Here is a 21,359-nt window from a genome sequence, read left to right as displayed (position 1 = left end):
TACTGTTCTAATTTTTAGTATGATTTTTCTGTGGCTATACTTCAGGGTGAAACAAGACTGCTGCAAACTCTAACCATAACTGCTTCAGTGCATTGCTTCTCACAAACTCCCTTTTCAGTAAGCTAAAATTCATACAAGACAAAGTCTGCAAGCTCAGTTAATTCTCATTTAATTCTGATGACAGTAAACTCTAATGTGCATACTATTCTTATTCCATGACTAGCTAAAATTTCCCAATGTCTTAATCTAGCTAAAAAAAAAATTAAGAAGGATTTAGATATTTTTGTCAGTTTTAATAGCTAAGCTAGGAAACTGCACACCAAAGCTATTGTTTATGTTCAGATATTTAAGACATCTAAGAACTTGAAAAGGCATTACCATTGCTAATGCTTACTGTCAGAACTTTTTATTTTTGAGCAGTGTTCTGTTTTTTAGCAGAAAAGTATATATAGGGAAGCCTCAGTTGTACTACTACTGTTATCTTTTGGGTTTGCATTCATCCCTTGCAAATTTATTAGATGAATGAGATTCTAAAAAGCTCTTTTTAGAGCCAATTAAAATCTATACTTAAGGGAAGTAATTGTTCTTTCAGTAACAATCAAACACATGCCAAGGCTGTTGATTGCTAAATTTGATGAGTAATGCAAAGAGAATTAGAACATGGTAAGGAACACACATGCAGAGAAATACTGCCTAGTTTTGAGTGAACAGGAGAGATTCTATATTCTTTTCCTTCTTGTATCCTAGCTTTTGTCTTTGAACAAATGAACCTGGTACAAAAAAGGATGAGAATCAGGTTCCAAACCTTGCAACAGATATCCTGAGTGATCTGCAGCGCAAAGAAGGATGCATTTATCACAGGAAAGGATGGTTGAGATAAGAAAGTGAAAATAAAGGGTTATGCCTTGTATAACTTTGCCACAATGACTACTGTGTGACACAAATGGATAAAAAAAATGAATGCGATGTCTTGATGTAATTTCCTGTCAACACAAAGTCACATAAAATCTGAAAAATCTAAAATAAAGATTTGCAGTTTTCTATTTTGCATTTGGATACTTTCACATTGTTACATCTGAATCAGAAATGAATCAAAATGAAAATAATTCAGACTCTTGTTGCAATACTGTACAATTTTTTAAAAATTCTAACACTGAACTGCTCATATCAGATCTCAATATGACTAGATTTAAGGTACAGATCTGTGTTGAATTAATACATTCACTACTTACTGATCCTAATAAATTAAACAGAATATAAATTTAAAAGCAAAACAAAACAAAACAAAACAAAAAACCAAACAAAAAACCCCTTCCCAACCCTGGAATAAAAATAATATTTTTTGGTATTTATTTACATTTAAAATTCAATTGTTTACATTTAGAAAGTTGATGATCACATATTACAGACAGTGATTCAGAAAAATTATTTCAGCCTTTAATGTAATATTACTTCATTAGGAAACAAAGATAGCAGATGAAGTATTTGTGCAGATGAATCTTTGTTACCTTTCAACTGCAGTCCAATTGTATTTATTTCTCACTATATAAATATTTACCAGAAAGTCTTTCAAAACTGGATGTCAGCCTAGACAGTTCTGTAAAAAGCCATCTCTCCAGGTTTTAACAGAATCAGATTTCCTTTTTCAGACTTCATTTATATAGCTAGCTAAGCATAAGCAAAACAGCCACTAATTATTTTAGGCAGTTATTTACTTCTGCAGGGCTCTGCAGCTGCAAATACAGTTACAATCTCATAGCTACGTTAAAAAATCGCAAGCCATTGTTAGAGTACTTTATAGCTGAAGCAACTGCATGCTCAACTCTAAAACACAGCTTGAAGCACCAGCCAAAGAGAAATATTTTCAAACCAGTTCCAGTGCCAAAACTGTTTTATACAGTTTTAGTTATGTTTGATACTCTTTAATCATAATGATGAAGTCTTTTACACAAGTAATTATTTTAAAATGTTTTTTAAGATTATGGTTTTTCTTAGGCAATACTTCTCAGTTTGGGCAATGGAAAGCAAAATCAGTAAGAGACAAAGATATAAACCTTCATATGATGAAGCCCCTGTTCCCGAAGATGAAAATTCTATATTATGAAAAGAGAAGAAGTTACATGACAAGTGACAATAGCATTTTAAAAACAAATACATCACATAGCAATGTGCTTTAAAATAAAGTTGAAGGCCTGAGAAAAAATAGAGTTAATGTGGGCTAGAATTTTGCTTCCTGATTAAAATCTGAAGGTATTGCTCTTCCTGTAGAAATTCCAAAGGAAAAAAGATAAGGCACATAACTGACAAAATATATTGTTTAGATGCTTATGTTTCAGCTTTGTATAGTCCTCATCCCCACAAAATAAAATTTTATTTTAAAAATTATTTTAAAATCTTAAGAACATTTAAGAAAACCACTACATCTCAGGGCCTGTTAGGATACCTTAATTTACTGAAGACTATAGACTAGTTCAGTTTCCCAAACCTTTAGAAGCCAGTGCAGGCTTCAGGCATGGCACTGACTTCAAAGGAAGATAACCTGTGATGTTACATGGAAATGTCTGTTCCAGTGTCAGAATCTCAGTAGAGAGAGAATTCAAACAAGATTTTCTCAGTTACTAAGTGCTTGGGTTTGAAGTATAAATGAGCTGTGACTTGACAGCAGTTCCAGTTACACACTTATGTGGGTCGTACAAGTGATCTCTCCAGAGCTGAATTTTCCCCAACAGCCCCAGCCCTTCTGTCTTTTTTCCCATTGCCTTTTTCTGTAACCCTTTCTTTTGCCTCTGGTTGTCTGTGGGACATAGGAAAAGAATGTTTGCACAAAATCTTACTTCAACAGAAGTACTTCTAAGAGGACTGGGTTAGAAGCTTGAAGTTATGTGACTGAAAACACAGTTCCATCCGATAAAATAAATACTTGCTCAAGTCACTACAGCACTGGAGCCACTGACTTTTTTTTTGAAATCCTGACATAGCTACCAACTTAAGGACAAACAGCTTTGTCTCAGACAACAAGTACATATCACAGAGATTTCATAAACACAACAGAAAAAATAGTGATTTAGATTCTTATTGTGGCAATGCTGGAAAAGGTTCTGAGCAAGTGTCCTTCAACCTAGTGTAGGCAGTCAGATAAATAAATGCTGAGCCTGTTTAGCCATAAACTTTACAATTCTGTATGGACAATTAATATGCCATATTATTCATTAAAAAGATAAAATGTTTTTTCTGGCAAATTATCACAGAATCCTTGTCATGAAGCTGGCTCAATTGTATGAAAAATCTTGCTATAAAAAGAAGAGGTGATTATAGGTATAGATCACAAAGAAATAATCAATAATCACAATATTATATTAAAACAAAGATGTAACAGGATTTTTGTTTTTATGTTTCCCAAAATCTTGGCACCAAAAAACATTTCTTATTATTTTGTATTATTATTTCTGTTTCTTACTATGTTGTAAAGAAGAGTTTTACTACAAAGGTATTGTCCAGTGGGGACAACATGTTAGGAACTTCATATCCTGCCTAGCTAAATTTGTTTTCTTGCAGTTAATCAGTTTTGGGTTTTGGTTTTTATCATACTACATAAAATGACATAATCCAGTCACCTGTACTGTTTGAAGCACATAAGTTAATTGTCCGTGATTGCAATACTGCAACCAAAATCTTCATTCATTGAAGCTACTGAAATAAGGGTTGCTAAGTAGTCATTGGGAGCACTCATGCAATGAGATGCAGTGCCCTTTTCTAGTAAGCTACCGATGAGAGCAGAGATTGATCCAAGTTCCCCCACCATCTGAAAGCAGTCTAGTAGCACATAGGAAATGAGCAGGTGGTTCTAGATAGTTCCTGTAAGCTAACTACTAAGGAACTTAGGAACATTCCTGAGCTTTTAGGTTCTCTTCCTAGAGAAAGGACAGATGCACTTACAAGGTGGCAAAAGAAGTCTTGTCTACTAGTGCCCAATGAAGTAGTGATTCTGAAACAGCGACTCCGGATAGTTTTTAAATTAAATGTCTTATTAAGTATCTTAGTAAATTTGCATATCTTACTCATGATAGATTGTGATATCACATAGTTTTCTGAATTTGGGAAAGTACTCACAAATTTACCTTTATATATAGGTATTTATATACAACTTTTTATAATACTGATTTTATATAACAGAACACTGAATTTTGAATTAGTTACTGCTATTTCCATGATGATCCGATTTAAAGATTAAAATTTTAATAGTTTACTTTGAAAAGTCTCACAGTATGTTTTTGAGGAACATTGTTTTGAAAACTCCAGAAACAGATTGTCTTGTTGCCACAGAATTGAGGAACTATAGGAAAATATACTTTCTTAGAACACTGATCCGTGCTATTGCTCTTAACGGAAGAGAAGATAGCAAGCTACATACTGCTCAATCAATTACCTTCAACTTCTCCTCCAGAAGAAGCAATTTTTGAGAGACTTAAATATGTTGTTCCTACTACATCATTTTTTGTAAGACGATCCCTACAAAAAGAAAAAAAGAAATATTTCATTTAAATATAATGCTGGTCATCCTACACAGAAGCAAGCTACTAGTGACTAAATGCACTCCAAAACGGTGCGCACACCTTTTATATCACCTGGAATGTTTTAGTATTACTAAGGCAGATGGCAACAGCTAGAAACAAAAGTGGGCTGTATCATGAAGAAGTCATCTGACTCCTACACTATCACCTAAACAGCAATAGTGCTCAGTGCTCATTGTACAAAATAAACAATACTCCCGTATTACACTAATCAGGTTTCTTGTAAAGAAACTATAAAGGAAGATACCTAAACACTTGCTTAAATACTCTCACGGGCTGTAAAAATACCTGAAATCTACAGAACCAGACTTAACATAATATACCTTGTCTAGGACTTGGATTAAAAGGCACAACTCACCAGTCAACAACTGCAAGTTTTATCTTCTCACACATTGAGGGAAACTGAAAAAAAAGCAATTAAAATAACTCATTACTTATTTCACCTCTGTGATGTTAATGCCCTGAGTTCCGAAAGGATGGGTGTTTTCTACAGCAACAAGAAAAAGAAAACTGACCTTGATCTGAAGATAAATAATTTGATTCCACTCTGGATTAGCATTTTTCTCAATTATATTTGTGCAAACCTGCAAGAAATGAAATCAACTATACAGCACATCAAAGATAAAACAGACAAAAAAGCATATACCAGCTATGATTTAGGATAAATCATATTCTGTTTGGTAAGATGAGGGGTAGTAGTTAATGATGAATCCTGAATGGTTTATGCTGCAATGAGGCATTAGTTTTCAGTTGGTAAATACTGCTAAACCAATCTGCATATGCAACACTAATGACTACTGGAGGGAAAAGAAAATTTTGAAACAGTATTTAAACCTAAGACTGGGGTTACCCTCCAGGAAAAAAGCTTGTTATTTCCAACAGTTACTATTTAATGTGCTTTCACACGAGTACCCATCTCTTTCATCACAGCAGAGAAACAAGAAGGGGGACATTACTTGATTCCAGCCTGCTTTATGCAGTTTCTAGAGTTGATGAAGAATATTCTCTATAGGAGAGCCTATATTATTTGCTGGTCCTGTCTACAGAAGATCTTCTACATTTACCAGGCGTGGCAACCTGAATATATAACAAATATATAACCAAGGACTGACATTTTTATTCTTAGAAAAATAAAAATGACTGGCTAGCAATGACTATAGGTTGTGCAATTATGCTTCAGCTCAAATTTGGTATTCTAAGGAACCCATTAGTGACAGAATGTACAAATGCTGTTAACCTGTCCAGAAAGATCTGTACCGTCAGTTACAAAAAGCAGTCAGGAACAACTGGTAGGCAGGCAACCTGGCATGCATCAGTTCCTAGCATTTAGTCATACATTCCTTTTATTAGTCATCAGATTTACACCCACTCTACCTTGTAGTTTGTCCTTATTTTATGAAGTGAACTTTAGGGGTAATGCTTTCTTATTTCCATAATTTCAGTAAACTTAAAAATTTATATTGGCGTATCAAATCTGTTCTCAGGACTATGATTAGAATACAAAGATTCAGATATTTACTAAATTACCTTTTTCCCAGCAAAAGAAACTTCTACAAATGGATCTACCAGGTTTTTCTTGTCAGCTTCTCCTCCAAATATTTCCTTGACAGTCTGTGCAAAAGCATCATCCACTGGAGAGATGTAAACGAAGAAATTCAGGTTTATGCTTTTTTATTATTATTTTATTTATTTATTCAGCCTAAATAATAAATTGCCTATAGCAATCCACTGAAATCAACCAGCTTGCAGATCTAGGTAGGGTAAGTCTAATCTGATAAACAAAATTCCGAAGAGTGTTGCTGGTAAAAATGGAGAACTTAGGCTTAGAAGCGATTTCAAGAATATAAATTTTTGAAACATCATAAGGAGTGCTGATGTGCTCTTGAATTTAGAGGAAGAGTTGTATTTGAAAAACATTATGCATGTACCTGTAGACACTCATTTGTTGTCACAGATATAGATGAGAAATTATGCTAAGAAGGGATAAAAAGCCACTTACACTCTATCAGAACACACATATTGCATATAATGAGAGAAACAGCCCTTGTCTCAGCAATATAGGGTTGACACAAGTAAAATCTCACTAAACAAATTAAGATCAAACAGCTTACAAGCTCCACTGCCCTCCAAGGCTGTTTATTTAAGCTCATCGTGCTCAATTTATAGCCCATGTACTGCATGCAGCTTTCTGGGATACAGCCAGTTCCAAGTTACTCATTTCCTGTGGCCACCCAGGAGCAGGCTGCTGGCACTACAGACTGCCCTGGCCATAACAGCATCAGGTGACTGATTCAGCAGTCCCGTGGCCTTTCCCCCACTGCAAAATAGCTGCAGCTATGAGCACTTGTGAAGAAGAATTAATGGATTGCTTGGAAGAAGAAGGTTCAGGGGGCCAGCAGCAGTACTACTTATTTACTAGGATCTAAATGGCCTTGGATAAGAGGGCTGCAGGGAACCAGCTGTCTGATAACCTCTTGAAAGCGGGCAGGGATTGGGATACAACACGAAGTTGACACATGCACTGTATACTTGAGCTAGACATGCACAGAACATTCAGCTTATCTGCAGATCAGCTTTACTTGTCTGTTAGTTACTTGCATGTAACTTCTGTGATTGGAGAAGGGCTAATGAAGATGACCCTTTCTCACTACCAGAAGCTGTGTGGCCCACTCAGCAACAGATGAACATTACTAATCTAATGGGTAACATATTAAATTATCCATTACAAGAATTAAGTAGACTTACTGAACATTACCCAAGGATTTGAAACGGGCTACTTAAGCCATCAAAGAATTATTGGCTCAAGTAACAATGTTAAACACTCGAGATGTTTTATGTTCAAGGAATATTTCTGAACAGCTAACACAAGTATTTCTAATGGTAATGAAATACACTGATGGACAGGTAGTAAGAAGCTACGTACTTTGTGGAATGTCCTCAGCTCTGTAGATTTTGAGAAGGAAAGTGACCCATCGAAGTGCAATTCCAGCAGGTAATAACAGATTGCTCTCCACGTCATCGCTTTCATTATCTCTTTCCCTTTTTTCAACCTGTTGGGAGATACAGTGGTACGTAATAGCTGGTATATAAGAAAGACAGAGTAACATACAGAATTAAGGTGATCAGTTGGTGCCCACAAAACTCTTCACATAGAAGACTGTTGTCAGTTTCATTATAAAGAATGAGATTTTATCAAATTATCAAGCCATAAAAATTAATTCTACCTAAACTGTTTTACTTACATTTTTATCTCTGAAGTACTCAAGTGCAGGACCCTATTGTGATCACACTTTTAGAATCACCATCATCAGATGATATTGATTATGGCACTCATACAACGCCAACTTCACACACTTTTCACACTTATCTCAAGACGAATATTGTTGTAAGGCATCTTACTGCAGTTAGAAAATGCCTAGAATTCTGATATAATTTACCAGAACTTAACTGCTTCCTCCTTTAAATGCAAATAAGAAATAAAAAATTTCACCACAAATAACTAGATGCATGCTTGTGATTCCAAGAATCATGAAGATAGCAGAAATAGTTAATATGGAACAAGAAGGAGATCTTCCATGGCTCTGGGGACCATATTATACTTAACTAAGGAGTAGCAGTATGCACAAATCTCAGGCAGGAAGAACAGCAGAACTGAAACTACAAACAATGGCCAAGTGAGAAAAATTTCACACAGAAAAGAGGACTTGTTTTTACCTTGACAGTACAGCAGACAGCTAAGGACTGGATTGCCTACAGTGTTTTCATATGCATCAAATTTCTTGTGCCTAACCTGTAATTATTGATGGGCCTGATTGTCACCTGGCAAATATCTGGAGCTTTCTTATACTCAGGTTTCTCTGTGGGTTTGTGTACATTATGTAGTAGTGGAGACATTCCTGACTTAGTCCTGGAACTGGTATCAATATGTTGCTCAGCCTGATTAGCTATGCTAAGCAGAATTACATATTAGCTCGCATGAAACACCAGGCTAACACATCTCTACTTCTTCCAGGATGTGAAGAAGTATCTACAAATGGTAGATCAACTCAGCCAGAGCTGGTCCAGAGGCTGCTTAATTGGACAGGATAACACAATAAGCTTTGAGTTAGCAGCTTACTACTGGATGCCTTGAAACAATTTGTAAATCTTGTCTTACTTTTAAATACTGCTCACACAGTGAATTATACAGTATTCAAAAAATGTCAGGAGGATGTGAATAAATAGCCGTGGGGTGGAGAGGGGAAGAAAAACATTTAAATGAAACTTACTGGTGGCTCATCTCCAGTTCCCAGGACAAACATGCTGACTTTCATATAGCCTTTAGCGCCTGAATTTGTATCTTCAGGGTCACTCAGCAAAAGCCATTTTCTCATGACTGCATGGCCTAAAAATAAAACAAATACCACCACCCACCCCCAGTAACATCCATAACAAAATGGCAGAAATCATAAAATCAACATCAACTGTTCTAAAAGCATGAATTATCCTAAAACTAATTATTTAAAAAATTTATTCTGTCCTAGACAGTTCTAAATAGTGCCATTCAAAACAACAGATCTAGTGGTCTTTAAATGCTGTGGCATACTAATTCAGGGCCACAATTATAAAATATTTTTGCATTATTTTTCATATTTTATGGCTTTGATACCACAACTAATACCCAAATTTTAGGTTCATGTACTTCATCTTTAAACCTCTGAAAGGAATTATATATTGTTGGATTTTTTTAAAGTTAATACTTAAAGCAGCAATCTCAAATAACTTTCCATTAACTTTCTTCTTTTGCTTTAGAAATGTAATTAAATGTTTTGAGTTTCAAGCCATGAAAGAAGCTCTGAAGTACCTGTTACTTACCAGGCTCATCATAAACATAGCCAATGTCAATCTGAAATGAAGATTAAAAGCATTACCTTTGACAAAATATCAAAACAGAAAAATCCTAGGGCAATTCCCCTCAAGTTTTTAATGAGTACTGCTACATTGTTCTCATCACAAACAAAAGAAAGTCTACACAGCACATTCTTGGGAGGAGAAAGAGAAAAAGCCTTACATTGAAAAATGAGGGATTTTGAATGGATACAGCAGCCAAGAAGAAAATGCAAGAAAACATGTGTTCGAACTAACAGCTGTAGTTACCTTCTTCCTTCCTCAGATCTCCAGCTTTGTCATTTATCAGAGACAGAAGACAGGGCTAGCTTACTGATTCTTGAATTCAGACAATCTTTTCCGAATTCTTTTGTTTCTATTTCCTGCTCTACATCTCATCCTTCACTTCCATAAGTGAAGCTTTTTTTAAAATTACTAATTTCATTTTTTGTTTTATGAAGATGACAGGCAATTTTTTCCCCCCACTGTGTCAAATCTGGACAGGATTGCACATACACTATGACTGTATTCATTGTATCAGATTTCAAACATGTTCAGGAAGGTAAGTATGTTTGCTCTTGGTAATTTGGGCTAGTATTCCTTGCAGGTAAAGTCTGAAAGGGTGATTTTCTACAGAGAATTACCCTTGGGGTTTTCTCCTGGAATGTGTGCCTGCAGGAACAGAAGGCATCTGAATGACATGCTGTCACCTGCTTAGTGAATGATCAATCCTCCACAGAGCAATATAACACTGTCTGAATCACTAGAAATTATATAAATAATAAGCAGTGAGAAGCAAAAGCAACCAGCTTTGTGGCAGAAACTGCTTCATTTAGAAAAGAGCACTCTTCCACACTTGCATATTTTTGTGTAAAGCTGGTCTACTGAATTTATGCAGTACAAAATAAGCAAATAGAAAACACAGCCAATGCTGATGTTGGAAATGTTATAATAGGGGATCCCAGCAGCCATTACAATTGTGAGTGTGAATTCTTTGTCTGTATTGCCTTAGAAATACCTTCAGCAGCCAGACGTCTACCTTCCAATATTGACCATAAAAAATACAAATAAAGACAATCTCACTAGTATCATTAGAACCACAGAAATGACTTTAACTAAGAGACTTTTCCACCATCTCTTTTAATTAACAAATTTCTGATCAAAGGAACATCTTTCCATATCACTTGAGAATGTGTATTTTATGCCGCCACACATATCACCATCCTGCCTATTAGCTACCTAATAAAATTATCTCTTCAGACCCTACCTCATACCAAATAATCACCCTAATACCTTTTGAAGAAAAAATTTATCTCTTGGTAAATATTTTTTTCTCTTGGATGCAAGTTAGAGAATTTGGTATATAAAACATACAATTTTCTTTAACAATAATCTTCTGCTCAAATAAGAAAATTCTTTACCAGTGCTTTGAGCAAATGGTCCCTATCATGAGAAGCAAGACAGCGTCAGGTTAATTCTTTGGCCCCACACTAAAGCAGTATAAATGTAAACATTTAGAACAAGTACTTAAAAAATTCCTCGTTACATTTAATTTAGTCAAGATGTGCAAGTTGTTTCATACCCACCTTAAATTCTCCCATTAGACAGTCTGCTCGTAGAGAATAAGAATCATACACCTAAAGACAGACAAACATGAAACAGGCATGTTCCTAAACATCATAGTGAAATGGCCAGCCAATGCTATACGCATCCAGCAGCATTTTGAACATGCACCATTTTTCTTACCCGAATGCTAACTGTTTCATCAAGCAATTCTAAAGGAGTCATGTGGACATTGTAGAAAAATATCTGTTAAGATAAAAACAAAAAAAAACCTGTCTCAAAATGACAAACACATAATTCTCTGAATAGAAAGTGCAAAAACATTCTTTTAAGAGGTATGTGAAACATGCCTGTTCCAGTACTTTTACCCTGCCTCCTTGCTGGACACATTATATGATAATTTAGCACAGAATAAAAAACTAAATTTAGTAAATAAACTTAGTACAAAATAGACAAAAGACAGTCACAACTTCCATTTGAATGAAAGCCATAGGCATAGCTGTGCTGCAAACTTTCATCACTGCCCTTGCTCCTTGCTCTGCACTTCACATTTTCCCCAGGGAAACAACTTTGGGAGTTACAAAGGTTGTTCATTTTCCAGGATGCTCAATCCTGGTCTAGCCATCTCTGTTGTAGCTGTCAAAAAGGTCTTGTTTAGGGCTAGTTGTGATAGTGAATGTAATGATTTGCATCTTTGAAATTCAAGGCCACAGGAATAAATCTGACAGTTTAACAGCACGAAGATAAATACAGTATTTATTAGCTTATTTGTTTTATTAATAGTATATGCCTCACCAAGTTGGGTCTTTGAGCCCAGCTACACTCCAGTCAGTATTTTATCCAACAAAATGGAAGGGTACATAAACAAGGGCTGTCCTTTTCCATTTTTAGCCTAGTCCAGATACTGAGATTGCCTAGGAATTGATTCAATACATGGTGCAACTGGCTTTCTCCCTTCCCTGCTTTTTACCACTGCTTCAAAACTTTTGACTGCTACCTACAGCTTAGTTCAGGTCTCAAAGTTTTGTAACTTCCTTGGGTTTGCCTGCATGAGTTAAACATGTTTGCCACCCAGTTCCAAAATCTTCTGAATTTTCCTGATGCCATGAATGGCCGGAGTTGAAGTATCATTCCACACCTGTCCAGATAATGAGAGTTATCCCTCAGCATTCTCTCTATTAAGCTTAAGCTTTGCAACATTTGTCTTCCAGACATGTGATCATTCTTGTGTCCCTTCTACGGCTTTGAATTCTCTCCTGTATTTCAGTGTGTTTGATGTACAGATTGCTATCCGGACAAAGAAATCTAGTTGTGCTTTTACAAATCATCGGCAGCAAGGCAATGACATTTCCAGATTCTGTGTGGGAGTTTTACTGACCCAAAGCATTGCACTGAAAGCTTGTCTGCACACACCATAGAGGTCTACAATGATTCCTAATTAATTTTTGTGTGATTTTATAACCTGCACACAACTAGTCAAAGTCATCATTATGTCATATGGCCAATTGTATCAAAGAACATGTTCCATATGTCTCAGCTAAAGTTTGACTTCCTTCTAGATAGCTTTGTATGCTAACACTGCCAGTGACAGAGATGTGTTTAGTGATGTGAAAACATAAAGAAAGAGACTGGGAACTGCAAAATGCATATTAAGCATAATTACACTTAAATATTAGCAAATTCTTATGCATTAATTATAATGAAAGCAGTAATAACTACTTTTCTACATTTGATAGCATCAACATTTCAGCTACAGTGTACTGAAGCCACTCACTTCATCAAAATATGGGTTGTTTCCTCTTTTGATTCTTGTTCGGTGCGTCTGACCGCAAACATGAACTTTGACTACCGGTTTTATGTTATTTCCAGGCAACTGACGACCTTCAATGACTCTAACACGAATCTGGGGGGAAAAAAAACCTGTATTAATTAATTCCCTATATTATCTATCATCCTGGTGCCAACAATTTCTTCCTATACCACCAGAAAAGTTAGCCAACACCTGAAGTAGCTGGCAGATATGGACCGGACAGACTTTTCACACTTAATTATGATAGCAAGTATAATTTTACTTGAATTTTACAAGACCAGTTGGGAATAATTATTTCAGTAAATTTTTTTTTTTACTTGCTTTTACTACTTATTTTTAAAGCTGCTATTGTAGTTTGAAATCTATACAACTGTATAATAAATAAGGTTCATCTAGATTTCAGTCAGAAGTGTACAGAATTTGACATCTCTGTAACAGGCAAATTTGAAGAATACTTTAGAAATACAGGCTCTCCAATGAAGAGGTTAATTATCTCTACAGTGCATTAGATTTGCACAATCTGACATTAAATTATGCTCAGGCTATGTGAAAGGAGCAATGTCATGCCAAGCAGAAAAAGGGAACATGTAACTTTTAAGAAATCTATCACCTGGAAATCTTGTGGTTTGTTAGAAAGGATTCTCCGTGTTTTCTTTCCTTTGGTGATGCGTTTAGCTAGCTGGGCTTCCTTCGTGCCACTTGGAACTGTTGGTGTGATACCACCAACTGGACCATCCAAGTCATCCTCATAACCTCCATCATCTTCTCCATCTCATACAGTAAAAAACCAGTGCAATTAATAAACAAACAGTACAGCTTGATATTAAAGTTACAGGTGTAAGAGTCTGACATCCAAGAGTTCCACTAAAATTGCATTATTATCTCATTTCAACAATTTTTTTTGCTAAACACATGCTTCCGACTCCTTTTGAAAGCTAGTCATTTTAGTCTGCTTAAGAGCAAATTTATATCCTAACCATGCTAACTGTAGACCTGTTGCTCTTCAGGATGCAGAGTACCTAATACAATTCCCACACACTTTTTTGAACCAAGCGATTGAAGTTCTAGCAAAGTATGGTTCAGCTGTAATCATCACCAGACTAGTTCACAATACACTAGAAGTGAGTAATTTTATTCCAGTTGAAGCTGTTTCCCAGCAGCAAGACTAGGCTATAGCATATCATCGGTTTTTGCTTCAGAATCTGCAAAACATGAAGACATTTAGGGTCTGCCATCCAAAATAAAACTGAATTCTCCTCCACAGCATTAGCTGTGGAATGTTAAAGTTTCTTAGTAAGTCTCTTTGACAGTTCTGAAATCACAATACCTCTGTAGAAGACTACTCTGCAACCACACGACACTACAATACTGGATCATACAGTGAGATTCCAGTATTGCGAAACACGATCCATAAATAGCTAGACCACAAAAGTGTGTCACTCCCTCATGTTTCCAGCTTCTTCTCTTAACTGAAGGACAGTGACTATGGTAAAATCTACAGGAAGAACAAGCTGTGTCTCTGACGGTTAGCATTAACAGAATGTTTGTTAACTTTCTGATTTAGTTTGCTAACACAGGGTGATAATCACTTTGCATAATGAAGTCCTCAGTGATCCTTGTAAGAGACATGAAAACACAGAGACTGACATACTATCTATTTTATAACTGGAAGACCCCACCTTCCAAACGTCTCTCAAAATCCATCTGCCTGGCTGGATACACGCAACTGATTGATTACACACCCTGACTTAGCGCTTAATTTTTAATTCCTGAAACTGAGCTGTGGCAATCTCAGCTAGGGTGGTGATTTCATTTCATGGGAAATAGGTATTTACAATAATTAACTAAGGTGTGTTTGATAATTTGCACTGAAATAATTTTCATGCAGTTGCTGGACACTAGCTAAAAAACCTGCCATGTTTTATTTTACCTGCATTACCTTATAGTTCAATTACATTTTTTAAAAGCTATCAAAATAATCTCATATAAGTCAATTTGCATTTCTAGCCTTCAAGCCCAAATTTCTATAAAATTATTTTGAAGCGTAGTAATTTAACACACAGCTTTTGTATTTCCGTTACCTATCCATCCATTCCCCAAGAACACATGTCAGTGAAGTCCATGGAATCAAGATTTCCCCCAGAAGACTCCTCTTTTCAATTTTTTCTTTCTTATGTTACTATCTATCAGCAGATAATGGTCAAACTGATTTATTTCTCCTCAAACATATAACTTTTATTACATTTACTTTTTTCTGCACAAACACAGCCTGGATATTAGGGTAATTATTTGCCTGTCATCTGCAAAAACCTGTTATTACTTCACAGTTCTTTTAAGAGTTTGGAAAACCAGAGGATCTCAAAAACACGCTCAGCAAAAGCCTGGTTAAAATGATATAGAGACCAAAGAATATTCCCTACTGATCACAGTATTTCATAGGCTTATCAAATATCAAGCCTAATATGAGATACAACAGTGTCTTTCAAAATTTACTTATTCTACAGGGAGAACAAGTTTAATTATTTAAGAAAATCTTTTCACAAAGCTCCCCGACATTGAAAGCAACAGAATATATTTTTCCAAAAATGTGACTTCCCTGCCTTTTTGGTTAGCCCTAGCACTACACCAGATAACCGCTGTTTCTTTGAACATTCAAAAACCTTTCTTTCTTAAACAAAAGCCATTTTGAAAAGCTTTTACGCAACATCATTCTTTTGTAACCTGATTCTGATGGAGAAAATTATGCTAAAAAGCATTTTGTGTCAAGAAATGCCAATTTTCTTCCTAGCTGTAGTTCTGAATCATCCTTAATTTCTTTAAAATCACTATCTGGCAGTCTTGACATGCTTGCTTCTGGGTTACATTTTTTTCTGATGAACAATGCTGTTGAATCACTTTCTGGCCTTTTCTTACATATGCCCATGATCTTTTAACAATAACAATCTGATAAGAGATTGAAATACCTTCTTGTATATTGGTCCCTCCTGGATCATTTGGATTTGTAGGTCCAGCTGGTGGCTCATATCCTACTACCAAATCAATTGTTGCCTATAGAGAAATACATGGGTTTTTATGTAGCACACATTATTCCCAACAATAGATTAAAGCAGCATGCTGTTCTAACACTGTACATGAACAGTTAACTATTTAAAGTCACAGCACAGTTTGTAATAAAATTTCAGCTATTAGTAAACTCATAAACTGTTATAAAGCTATATACACATACAAATAATAAAGATTACAGAATTTGAAGCTAATGGAATAGGCTCTAAAATAATATCAAACAAATGGAATCACTGTGTTTATATTTAGAAAAATCTGTCACAATACAAGTACATAAGATGTTCTACAAATATTAATTTATTTAGTTCCACAATATTCATGGCAGACTAGGTGACATGCTAAATTTGCAGATGGAAAAACAAAGGCAATGGGAGATAACACTGTCTGATCAACAACATAACAAGTCTGAACCACAAGTAAAATTTCCTATCTGGCTCTTCTAATTGCTTGTTCATAGCTCCATCCTGAAAGAAAAACACTATGTCATTTTCCATTCTAGTCATAGAATTGTCTTTTTTGTGCTTGACTGCTGTTTTCGATTATTTAACAAACCATTATTATTCCTAGTTGCCACAACAGCATGAGGAGTCAGCAAAAAAAGCCTAACCCTGTGACCAACTACAGCTGATGAGATACTGAAATTACCCTTAAAGCCTTTTATTATGAAGTGTACTAGAATGCAGTACGAAGTGTCTTAACAGCTAGACTGCACAAACACAGTAAGGTCCCAGTTCTAGAAACTACTGGATTAATAACTAAGTTAATAACCAATTAATAACTCTGTTAAATTTAAACACGTGTAACTCGCTGAACTGATCTGGCGGTGAACACGTACATGATTATATGCTTTCTAGAATCAGTGCTATGACACAGGTGGATATTAAAAAGAATACAGCAAAAAAAGCGCGTGTGAGATCTCCATCTGGTACTTAGGAAAATACTCTTTTTCAACATCAGGCTAATTTCCATTCATATGCTGTGGCCTATAATATTTATAACACAAATACATAACATACAGAGAAAACAATTTATGTAACTTAAAGGATATTAAACAAACGCAGATGGTATAGACATAATCATATCTTGCTATAAATTTCCTCTGGAGCTTTTGCTACAAAATTCCAAGCACTTAATTTATAAAGTAAAAATAACTTGAAAATATTTTTGTTTCACTGTTAGTCCTGTTGCTGTAACATTTTGATCAAGAATACAGTAAAATAAGGAAATGTAAGCCACTCACTCCAGTTTCTTGTCCCCTTTCATTTAGCAGAGGTATGAGTTTGAAGGGAAAAGATCTGCTTTGGTTACCTACAAGATCCTTAAGTGCTACGGATGCACTGCCAATTAATCTGAAATGAAGTAAAAGTCATTATTAGAATGCAAGTATACATCAAACAGAAGTTCCCTTTTGGCTTTTGCTAGGGTCTGTTAGTCAAACAAATAGCTTCAGCCATGACTTTAAAAGCCAAGAGACAACAATAGATCATCGCAAATGTTATCTAACAATTGTGTACTGCTAATTTGTATTTTCTGTTTCAATGCACTTAAATGTGCTGGTGTTCTTTATGTAAGACACAGCTATAACCTAAAAGAGGTTAAAAACTTAACTGTAAATAAGTTTTATGCATATTTTTGAAAATAAACTTCTGTATAACTTTCAACAGTCATGTCACTTGTTTCAGCCACTGAATTCTCATTGGTAAACTAAAGGATGTAATACTTTCTTTCCCTATATAGCTTTCCAAACTCTCAGATGAGAAGTAATATACAAAAGTTAGATACGACAGCTGTTGTACTACACAGAAAGAGATACAAATGCACGCCTCTATAATGAAAACAATTAAACCGAACAAATGCAATGAATGTGCTTACTAGAGCCTTCACAAAATTAATCTTCTTGCTCATACTCTATGTTTTGGAACAGGTTCATGTCCTTGTCTCTAAATTCTCAGAATGTTTCAATACGGCTCTAGAGAGGCCTGCCAAAGCTGGCCAGGAGATCTGACGTTATGTGGTAGATTCTCCTAAGATACTTCTGCCTACTTCAGGACTGCATCTGCCACTCCCATCCTCTTCAAACAAGTGAAAACTGCATGCACTTTTTACTTGAGAAACTTCTTTTAGAGTTTCTAACAGTGTGGCATTGATCTCATGATATCTGCCACTGTATTTTGTTCTCATAGTATGTAATAACAGTTTACTCCTGTACTGAAGTGGATTATTAGAATAACTGAGATTTTTGCCAGTGAAAAAATCCCAAGATAATTTCACCCTGTAAATATTACAAAGCACATGTTTTACAAACAAAATACCAGCTTTGCTGCCAAAGCGGAAAAAAGACTTGTACGCAGAGAACTTAACTGAGGTCCCTTTGAATAGATTTCAGTGCTTTTTCATGGAGGAGCTAAGGATGCAAGGGCATTTTTTGACATGGAGCAAGAGCATTACTGTAGCTACTTGCAGGTCCTATGTCATGATAACATCATTCACTTTTTGCAAAGTACATTAGGATAGGTAAGTAAAAAACATTAATTTCCTGCAAATATACATTCCAGGCACTTCACATTACAAGTTTTGTTTAGCTGCGCACAAAAAAATAACTACAGTTTCTGTTTGAATGACCTGTTAGAATTACTTTGGTGCCATCACCTCCTCAGTCAACTCTGCTTTCCCAGTTCATCTCGCTTCTCCAATCCCAGTTGTCTTTTTGATAGTTTTGACTCACTACTCAAACCTTTCAATTCTGCCCTCCAAACTGCCAGAGAACAGTAATACATTCCAGCTATGCCTCACGTATTCATCACACACAGGGGACAGGCTAGATGTGAAAAGCAGTTTAAGATCAGGCCATGCTACAGAGGAAATGCGTGAAGTTGTTCTAGGATGACCATAACTGAAACTCTGATGGCATTTCTAACACCTGCTTCTCCTCCCTTTACTGAATAGACACCTAGGTTCAGTATTGTAGTCTTGATCCAGTGCCCTTTAAAAACTATGGAAACCCACCTAGTTATTTCAGTGAGCATTAGATCAACACTAGGTACATTTTCACCTTTTACAAATTGTTGCACAGAGCTGGACGTTAGCTGAAACACTGACTCCATGCATTTCTCAACTTCAGGGAGCTTAAGAAGCAATTTCTCCTGTTATGCAATCAAAACTGCATTCAACCCACAAGACGAACCTAGATTTGGAACATCAGATATACATGCAATGGTCTTATTTATCCCTCCAACTGTAGTATTATTTGACATTGCTTATGATTTGATGTAGCAAATCTTGACATTAAACTAATCTCTACCTAGCTCAGGAAACAACAGCAGATGGTCTCTCTCAAACACAAAGAGGCTTTATTTTTCCACTGTGGCTTCAACATCCCATAGATTGGTGTTATATAGAAGTCATGTAAATCTGACATTGCACAGCAACAAGAACATCGCCCTCTATTTTTGACCAAACTTCTATGTAAAGAGCAGGTGTCATGCAGACAGACGCTGACGCTGTATTCAACAGTCAGAGAAAAGCAGAAAAGATTCATTCCATAATGACTGCAAATCCCAAAACAATTAAAAGAGAAAAATACTGGGTATCTTACTGCATTTTTCTCTTTATTACATAGCCTTCTAACATGTTAATAGCTTTAAAGCAAGTATGAAATAAGCAAATGGGAAACTACTCCTACAGGTGGCAGGAACAAATGCTTGAATTTCCTTTAAACAGCTGGATACTGAAAAAAAAAACTTCACTCTTTTCCCTTCATTGCAAATTTAATCAATAAAAACTTCCAACTCCAAATATTCTTGTTTTCCCAAAATCCTTCAACCATGACTATGCCTTCCCATTTGAGAATAACAGGGAGAAACATACACGGTTTGAGGTATCATAGAAGGAAAAAACCCAACAGACTTCCCAAAACCCAGTAGGGCAAATCTGATTCTAGAGAAAGGCAAAGAAGATCTTGTAGATCTGCTATTTTGATTTGATATGAGCTGGAGTGACTTACATTAACTCCAAAAACAACTTCAATTCAGAGGTCACCCGGTCTCATATCATCTGGATGACTGTTTCAGCAACCACACCCTCCTATCTGGTGACATTAACTCAAGATCAGCTGTTCACAGCAGTGCTTTTGAAATTTCCCAGCTTAAATTTCCATTTCTGCATTCTCATCTGTCCTGTGCAAATGATAACTGTGCACACTTTGAATACAGAGTAATTGTTGTTAAAATGCTGATCACCTAGAGAAGACTGAAGTGGGAGTCAGTTATATAGACTACTTGCTTGCTACTAGTTGCCTCTAAAGTCCTTTGTTTCCCCCTCCTTTAACAGGTTGGGCAACAACAGTCTCCAGTCTCTTTCCATTCTGGCAAGAGTGAGAAATCTAATATTCAGCCTATACGCTACCTTAGCATACTTCTAAGCTTTAGCCAAATTCTAAGCTTTAGCAGTTAATCTTTTGCCTTCCCCGAAGTGGTCCTGTTCACCAGATTTGGGATGCTTCACCACTCCCTTAACAGAACCACAGAACTGATGAGGTTGGAAGGGACCACTCAAGATCAGGTAGTCCAACCCCTCCACTCAAGCAGAGTCATCTAGAACAGGTTGTCCAGGACCATGTCCAGTCCGGTTTTGATCATACAGCTACTCAACAGCTGAAGTGGTATTTTCAAAAGTAACAAGGAATGCCTCAAGGTCATCGCTAGGTCTCATCTTTGTCACTTGTACAGGTCTTGGAGAAAGCCTTTTTCCTGAGATGCTTCACTCAGATCTTCAATCTTTGGTTAAGTTGGGTAAGACCAAGTCAGCTAAGTCAGATAGCAGCAGCAGTTGTTGTGACAACATGTCCATTAACAGTTCATTGCTGTTTAATGCTTTGCTGCAAGGTCTGTTACTGTATTTGCTTCTGATATGTAACTAGATCCCCAGTTTGCTGCACAACCACTGTGAAGTTGCTGTGTTCCTCTGAACTCTGCAGACTTTTTACCTTAAGGCAGGATTGCATGCAATCTCCCACTGAAGTCACGACTCTCAAGGTGGCAAGGAGTCCTTTCCTATCAGCACAGCTGCAAAGACTTTCCATCACCTATTCATTCTCAAAAGACACTGCTCTTTGCTGGAGCTATTTCAGCTTTCTTCCTCTTGCCTAGGCAGAAATTTGCCTGTTTAACTCCAGACCACAGTGGTCTCTTGACACCATCAAGTGGGATAGTTTCTGCTTTTGGAATAGCTCAATACATCCTCTGAACTTTTATTCATCAGGTGTTTTGGCAGTATTCAGAAAATGAGTATTGCTTCTTAACTCTGCCTAAGTACCTTTTTGGCCATCCCTAAGACTTGTATATGACCTGGATGAAGAGTTAGAATGTACCCTCAGCAAGTTTGCTGATGACACCAAACTGGGAGGAGTGGTGGATACACCAGAAGGCTGTGCTGCCATTCAGCGTGACCTGGATAGGCTGGAAAGCTGGGCAGAGAGGAACCTGATG

General features: G+C 36.3%; 1 protein-coding gene across 3 annotated transcripts in view; it reads right to left on the bottom strand.

The window, feature by feature from the left end:
• MYOF (myoferlin) overlaps nucleotides 1-21,359 on the bottom strand; it is a 73,298-nt gene that overhangs the window by 36,184 nt on the left and 15,755 nt on the right. For all 3 annotated transcript variants that reach the window (XM_009935674.2, XM_075423450.1, XM_075423451.1), the window contains exons 4-17: nucleotides 17,114-17,222; nucleotides 15,774-15,858; nucleotides 13,421-13,581; nucleotides 12,775-12,903; nucleotides 11,184-11,246; nucleotides 11,024-11,074; nucleotides 9,426-9,456; nucleotides 8,840-8,955; nucleotides 7,495-7,621; nucleotides 6,099-6,202; nucleotides 5,087-5,155; nucleotides 4,930-4,973; nucleotides 4,427-4,509; nucleotides 2,055-2,093 (exon numbers count right to left, since the gene is read on the bottom strand). In XM_009935674.2, coding sequence (XP_009933976.2) covers nucleotides 2,055-2,093; nucleotides 4,427-4,509; nucleotides 4,930-4,973; nucleotides 5,087-5,155; nucleotides 6,099-6,202; nucleotides 7,495-7,621; nucleotides 8,840-8,955; nucleotides 9,426-9,456; nucleotides 11,024-11,074; nucleotides 11,184-11,246; nucleotides 12,775-12,903; nucleotides 13,421-13,581; nucleotides 15,774-15,858; nucleotides 17,114-17,222 — 1,211 coding nt within the window. The remainder of the gene's footprint in view (nucleotides 1-2,054; nucleotides 2,094-4,426; nucleotides 4,510-4,929; nucleotides 4,974-5,086; nucleotides 5,156-6,098; nucleotides 6,203-7,494; nucleotides 7,622-8,839; nucleotides 8,956-9,425; nucleotides 9,457-11,023; nucleotides 11,075-11,183; nucleotides 11,247-12,774; nucleotides 12,904-13,420; nucleotides 13,582-15,773; nucleotides 15,859-17,113; nucleotides 17,223-21,359) is intronic.

This window comes from Opisthocomus hoazin, chromosome 6 (genome assembly GCF_030867145.1).
Source record: "Opisthocomus hoazin isolate bOpiHoa1 chromosome 6, bOpiHoa1.hap1, whole genome shotgun sequence".
NCBI classification, from domain to species: Eukaryota; Metazoa; Chordata; class Aves; order Opisthocomiformes; family Opisthocomidae; genus Opisthocomus; species Opisthocomus hoazin.
This window is presented reverse-complemented; position numbering and strand designations above follow the sequence as displayed.